Source organism: Phaethon lepturus, unplaced genomic scaffold, assembly GCF_000687285.1.
Source record: "Phaethon lepturus isolate BGI_N335 unplaced genomic scaffold, ASM68728v1 scaffold44478, whole genome shotgun sequence".
Lineage (NCBI taxonomy): Eukaryota > Metazoa > Chordata > Aves > Phaethontiformes > Phaethontidae > Phaethon > Phaethon lepturus.
In genome coordinates this window covers 893-7,558 of record NW_010556302.1, presented here as the reverse complement: position 1 = coordinate 7,558, position 6,666 = coordinate 893, and the positions used below count along the sequence as shown (strand labels likewise).

The window sequence follows — 6,666 nt, the reverse complement described above, 5'->3', positions numbered from 1 at the left end:
ATATATATCATATATGTATATATATATATAAAATTTTAAAAACCCTCCAAAAACCTAAGCTAGGAAATCTCAAATCCCCAGGAGGGCTGTCCTCTCGCGCCTGTCCACGGACCAGGAGAGGGGCATCAGACCGAGTCTACGGAAACATTCACGTTACCCTCCCTCGCCCTACCTCTGCCTACCGCACCACGGGCTCAGTCAGCGCCCTGAGCGCCTTCCTCAGTCCCACTCTGCCCCAAGGCTCCTATGCTCAGTTCTCCCAGGCTCTCCGCAGGATCCGTGCTGTGCGTCGGCTTTCCTGAGTGAAGGCAATCCTCAGCCAGGCGCTGCTCTGCTGGAGCACCTCCCGCCACCGCCTCGGAGCCGTCCCGAGATGGGTCCTTCAAAGGCTCCAACAGGTCCGTGTCTGCCCGAGGCGCGTGGGCACACAGGTCCTGCACCTTCTTGTTGAGGTCATTGCGCTCCGTTTGCAAGGCTCGGCACAGTTTCTCCAAGCGCTGGATTTTCACCTGAAGCCCCTCTAACTCTTTGTCCCGAAGAGTTTTCTGCAAATAGAGAGGCAGCTCAGGATCTACCACACTGGCAGAAAGGGATGAAACCTCAAAGGGAAGCTCAAGGGGAAAATATTTCTGACCGAGGAAACATTTGGCATTCAAAGGACCCGATGCTATCGTCACTGCTTCTTTCTTCCTTTGCCCCCCTAGAGGTCAAGTGCCACTGAGACTACCTGACTTCTTCCATGCACCTCCGCACTAATTAACCATCACTTCTGCCACATGACAGAGGGTTCCTACCACCGTGTACAGGGGAGGAAATCAAGCTGAAGGGAAAAACACAACCCCAGCCTGCCTGCAAGAAGACAGGAGCTGCTGCAGGCAAACGCCACGCAACACCACCATGCTGCTCCAGCCACCTGCCTCCGCAGAGGACAGCCAGAGCCTCCTCACCTCTTCGGCCATTTCCAAGAGAGCCTTGTTGCTGCTCTCCCAGCGAGAGCGGTACATAGTGGTCTCCTTCTCCAGCTTCTTGATTTTCTTAGTCATCTACAGAATCGCAGTGACAAAAAGGGAACAAATAAGCCACAGGCAGAGCGCTACAGTCCGTTATATCTCTTCTGTTCTGAAATGGGCACCCACTTTCCCAGTGCAGACAGCGAGATTCTGCTGTCCTGGGAAACGCCTCCTTGTCTTGCTGCAGTCAGCTTAACCAAAGGGAAACAGCAGCCAGGTCACAACAAACCAGGAGTCAAGGTTTGTTCTGCTTGTTCTGACACAGGTGGGACACAGAAGTCACCACGCAGGGACGGTATCAATCTTCTATGAGCAGCCAGCTCGCGGCTGATTTTAATAGCAGCAAAACTAAACAAAACTACAAAGCTGTGGCTCTTCCAGCTTGCAGCAGCACCAAGGACAGACAGACAGGCAGTGCCTCCAGCCCATGCAAGCTCTGCTGGGCAGCAAAAGTGTCACCCACCTTCTCCATCTCCTGTTTAAATGTTGTGAACACTTCACTGCTTTTGGAAAGGGTGTTCTGGAATTCTTCAAACTTCTCTGTGTAGAGAGCCAGCTGCGGGGAGAGACAGGGTTACAGCTCCTCACTGCTCACCACGGCACCTCCTGACAGCCCTCCCCAGGAGAGGGGAGGTGTCAGCCAAGAACTGAGCTAGTTATCTCGTGACTGGAATTTACAGCAAACAAACTGGCAGCAGGAAGCTGCTCTGCTAGCATTAGGTACTGGGGAATGCGGAAAAACTCTTTGTTAGGGAAACATCCTCAGAGACTGATGTGTTCTGCAAACATCTCCTGGCCTTGGCAGGAGGCACTTTCTGATTTAGCAAGGTACAATCACACGCCTGCTCCCAGCACTGGGAAATGTGCTGGTAAAACCAAGGCCACTTTCTCCCAGAAGGCAAAATTGCTGAAGGAATTCTCAGCCCCCACTGTGCTGAAACAGGCTCCCCAATACCAAACTCAGGAGAAATCCTGCCCCTGTGTTTTCCAGATTAAGGAACTTTGTGGTGTTGCCCGCTGAGGGAGGAAGGAAAAAATCCAAACAACCAGGCTGAGCACACAGACTGGGTAACTCACTTGCTGCTTGAGATGGGTCTCCTGCTGCTTCATGAGCTCACACATCCTCTGCGATTCCACAGCTTCCTTCAGCAGCTAGGGAAGAGCAAAAGCAGTTACCTCGCTGCCACCAGGAAGGCTCTCAACATGCCCCTGCACAGCTGGTGCTTGGCCTGGAGACAGGAGCAGGCTGGGAGAAACATAAAGAGCAGAGCAGGGCTCCAGCCTTGCTCCTGAAGCCACTGGGGGAGCGGTCACCACTGGGCGTGCAGGAGGCCTGGGATGGCCTGATCCAATTTGGGCTCTGCACTCAAGAATCCAACAGTAATAAGCCTCCACAGAGGGACAAGGCAAAACACAAAGTGCTCGCAACCATTAGAGAACTGCTCCAAGACTTACAAAGTCCTTCTCCCGCTGGTGTCTCTCCTCTGCCTCCTTCAGCATCTCCTGTGCCTGCTGGAGCTTGGCATCCACCAGCTGCTGCTGCAGGTCCTTGTGTTTGAACACCTTATCAATGTGCTGCCAAGGGAAACACCACCAGTCACTGACATGCTCAGGCAGCGACCCCAAGAGAAGATCCCAGAGCCCAAAGGCCCCTTCTCCCTTCCAGCAGCAGTCTCTGCCCCAGTAACACACTTCACTGGGCAGACCGGATGCACCAGAGCAGCCCTACACTACCTGCTCCCTGACCCACCTCCTCCCGCAGCTCATACTGCTCGATGAGCTTCTTGAGCCGCTCCGCCAGCTCCATGTTCTCCTGGCGCAGCTTGGAGTTCCTCTCATTGTGCTGCTCCATCTGGAGCTGGATGTCGTTCAGCGTCACCTGGAAGTGGGAAGTCACCTCCTTCCGCTTCTCCTCTTCCTCCCGCGCACGCTGGACACCCTCCTCCTGCGTGAGGAGGGCAGAGACAGCAGGTACACGTCAGCCTCTGTGCTGGGCAGGCAGGTCAGCAAACCCACCCAGCCTCCCACTACTGCTTGTATCAATCAGGGAGGGACTTTGGGCCACTGCACAGCCCCTTTCCTCAGCCTGCTCTGGGCCTTTTCCCTCCCTTTCTCCAGTGAACATACCCTGCAATAATGTCCAGGCACGGTGGATAATGATGGCTTAACAGTAAAATTAAAGCACTGCCCTGAATGGTAGACTGTGGGCAATCACTGGTACAGGTAATTTTGCCAAAATGGCTCACAGTCCCACAGCAAGTGATCCAAGTGCTTGGGATGAAGCAGCTCCTGGAATAGTGCCCAGGAGACACTTGCCTTGAGGGTGCGGTTGTGTCTCTGGAGCTCGCGGCACAGGCTCTCCAGCTTGCTGCGGGCCAGGATGGCCTTGCTGTGCTCGCTCTGCAGGTGGTCCTTCTCTTGCACCAGCTGCGTCTGCTTCTTCTGCAAGATCTTCATCTGTTTCTGGGAGTTACGGTGCTCTTCCAGCTACGACAGGGGAGCAAAGGGCACAGATGCAGAAAAGCAGACCAGGGCAATATGCTGTGCCCCTGTGATGGGACATGGGGATCCAAACAGTGCTCTCTGCTCTGAGAGGAGCACAAGAGCTTTGTAACAGAAAAGATGTCCCTTTTGAGCAGAGCAGGACTGGCGCAGAGGCCAAGATCCCCTGGACAGGGCCCTTCTCCTTCCTGAATTCCTGTCCTGCTGGAATCTGAAAGATTTGCACATTCATCCAGCACCTCCACGCATGTGTCGCTCAGGTGGAGCAGAGCTCTGAGCACAGGGGAAACCTGAACACATCCACTTTGGACACGCACAGTCAGTCCCACACCTCTCCCCTGCACTGGATCCATGCACAGAACTAGATCCGTGCCTAGAAGTCCGAGCTCTGGCTAAACGTGGCATCAGGCTTTGTGTGTGTTGTGTGGCTGAATGTGCACATGTAGCAGCATGGTGACTCTTGACAAACACACGTTTTTTGCTAGGAAATTATCAACAGAAATGGTGGGGTCTTCTGTCACAGCTGGGCCTGCCAACTCACAGCTCAGCCCTGCCTGCAGAAAGGTCAGGACACGTGGGCTCAGCAGAACAGACCTGGCCACCGTACACCCCTGGGGCAGGATGGGCAAGAGATGCAGCTTCCACGTTAGAGGAGCAGAGAGAAAACAGCTCTGAAGTCCTCTTACACACAGATTTGCTAAAAATACTCCTGTCCATGCTTACACTTCTGCAAACAACAACGCCTGGCTGGACCAAGCAACATCTGTCCTGATATTTGGATATCCAGCACTGCAGAGATCCCAGAACATACGTTGCAAAGCTACATGTATGTTCCTGGACTGTCCCTCTTGACATCAAGAAAAAAAAATCTACAGCCGTCTTCTGCCTTGTCAAGCAGCTCCTGTGCTCACTGCTGCAGTGTCCTCCCCCAGCCCCAGAGCCTGGAACGAAGAACTAAGGACTCACCAGCTCAGCATATTTCTTGCACAGTGCTGCTAGTTTCTCCTCTGGTGTGCTCAGGGTGTTCAGCGTCTGCATCAGCAAAGTGATTTCTTTGCCTGGAATGAGACACAGAATTTAAATAAACAAACAAATGAAATAAAATCACACAGAGTTTTGGCTCACAAAGGCGAAGACAGGAGAGACAAACCAGGTCTCACAGCTGTGCCTGCCCTGTGCCAGAGCTACCATCTCCAGTGCCTTCTCAGGGCTCTGCCCCACAGCTTTCACCACGTACACTGGGAGAACAATTGAAGCAGCTGGGGAGAGACCTGGTTTTCAGAGCAGAAAACCACCACCGGGCTGACTAGAGAGAGTTATGTCCAGCAGAACAGAAATCCAAGGAGTTCAGAGGCTGCAGCAGCACCCAGGAGCAGTCAGTGCCTTTGCAGCACTCGGTAGAGCCGGAGCAGAGAACCTCTTACCTAGGCCCTTGGCTTTCTTCTTTTCCTGAGCCTTCTTCTGATCCCGCTCCCCACACTCGTCGCTGGGTCGAAACTCTTCAGTCCCCTTCGTGTTCTCTTTCTCCCCATTCATCTCGGGGCCGCCTGACTCCTGGTCACCGTTCCTCGGGGACTCGCTACGACACTTCTCGGCTTCTTCCGGCTCCGCAGGCTCACTCTGCCCGCCGTCCTCGCCTGGACCCTCCTGGCTGGCATCCACACAGTATGTGTTCAAGATGTCCTCAAGCTGTCTGCTTAGCTCTTCAGAGACGTCACGCTCAGCAGGCCGGGAGGACTTGGTGTCCTCCTGTGCAAGAGGAGCTGTGGGAGATGGGAACACAAAAGCATGATACTTCCCCCACACCGTCTATTCTCTCGTCTCTATAAACTCACAGCAAAGGGAAGGTTTTCCAAGCACCCCACTGCACCGAGGCAGGCGAAACTTGCAGCAACATAAGCTGCTTTGTTCTGGCTGCGCCTCCAGCCAGCTGCCCTGACAATGGAGGTGCATTCCTAACAGCCTCTCTTTTGATCACAAGAGCATGACCAAGCCCCTGACATCTGTCAAGAGCAAAAATTTCCCCCCTGCTTCCCACCATCCTTTAACGAAAGCAGGTTGTGCGTGAGCTTTCCCTCACAGGAACTGCCTGCTAACACCCCCAGATCCAAGCTTTTTAACATTACAATAGACTTTTAAACCTGCGTTAGCCTCTCTCCTCACATATAAGAGCAGCTGTGCTGTCTCAGATCAAAAATATCTTGTCCCCAGCAGTGGACACTTAGGGAACAAGCAGGCAGCACATCCTTCAGTACGCTGCTTTGCTTTCAAAGTTCCTCCAAATGACAGACTTACCACAGTTAGTTATTAAATTAACTCTACTTGCTGTGCATTTCCTACATCCCACATTTACTAGGCATCAGAATACAAGGCAGGGTTAATTTTAACCAAGCATCTACTCAATCAGACCTGGTTTTTGAGTTATTTTTATGAAGCGCCAGTAACAGGCAGGTCACAACATAACGCTGCTCTAAGGAACGAGTTGTCTGACAGTTTCTGAATGGGACCCTTAAGGTCTAAGCAACGATAAACACCCCGTCGTTTTCAGGTCAGAATCAACTTGGTCAGGAAGTGGTAACTACTTCAGAACTATACATACGGAGAAATAGGAAAAAAAACAGGATTTTCTGCCCAGAAATTGCAGCTGCTATACAAGTCCAAAAAGCTGGATACAGTGGCCCACCCTCGTACAGAGAAAGCACCAGCCTGACTCTTCCCAGGCTCAAAACTTGCCCTCACGCGTTTCCTGTGCCTTGCTGCTCAGGCTGTCAGCACTGCCGTCAGCCGCAGGCAGGCAGCGGCGCACCCCATGCCCTGGGGATTCCTCACCTTCCAGGGGTGTTGCGGCCTCCGGCGAGTCGCCTTCCTCCAGCACCAGACCGCTGCTCATTTTAGCAGGCCGCGGGGCTGCTTTGGTCTCCCCGCCTTGGTTCTTCATCGTGACCTTTCTCCCCGCTCAGTCGCAACAAACCCTAGAGAAAGAGAAACAGCAACTACACTTAATTTTAAGAAGTAACAGTTTGGAGGATTTTAGGAGTCATCCACCTGGACTGGGAAGGAATTTGCTCTCGGCAGAGGCTGCCACCCACAGCTCCATGCTGAGGAAAGCATCATTTCGTCTTCGACCTGCGCCTCACTGCAACCGTCTTTGTGT

At 53.0% G+C, this 6,666-nt stretch overlaps 1 protein-coding gene across 1 annotated transcript; it reads right to left on the bottom strand.

Moving 5' to 3' along the window:
* Positions 1-6: 6 nt before the first annotated feature.
* Positions 7-6,450, bottom strand: TXLNA (taxilin alpha). The gene is made up of 10 exons (XM_010292433.1): positions 6,342-6,450; positions 4,937-5,275; positions 4,479-4,570; positions 3,327-3,497; positions 2,761-2,955; positions 2,466-2,585; positions 2,088-2,162; positions 1,474-1,566; positions 948-1,043; positions 7-545 (listed from the first exon to the last, which is right to left on the bottom strand). The coding sequence occupies exons 1-10, from the start codon at positions 6,448-6,450 to the stop codon at positions 195-197; spliced, it is 1,641 nt and encodes a 546-aa protein (XP_010290735.1). The 3' UTR covers positions 7-194.
* Positions 6,451-6,666: the final 216 nt, after the last annotated feature.

Bases quoted from the DNA above. Each gene is read 5' to 3' on its own strand.
- TXLNA (XM_010292433.1), bottom strand. From the start codon at position 6,450: ATGAAGAACCAAGGCGGGGAGACCAAAGCAGCCCCGCGGCCTGCTAAA. The intron at 2,956-3,326 runs GCAAGTGTCTCC...CTCCTCACGCAG, and splicing joins GACACAACCGCACCCTCAAG to GAGGAGGGTGTCCAGCGTGC. The intron at 546-947 runs GTGAGGAGGCTC...CTCTATTTGCAG, and splicing joins TCTTGGAAATGGCCGAAGAG to AAAACTCTTCGGGACAAAGA.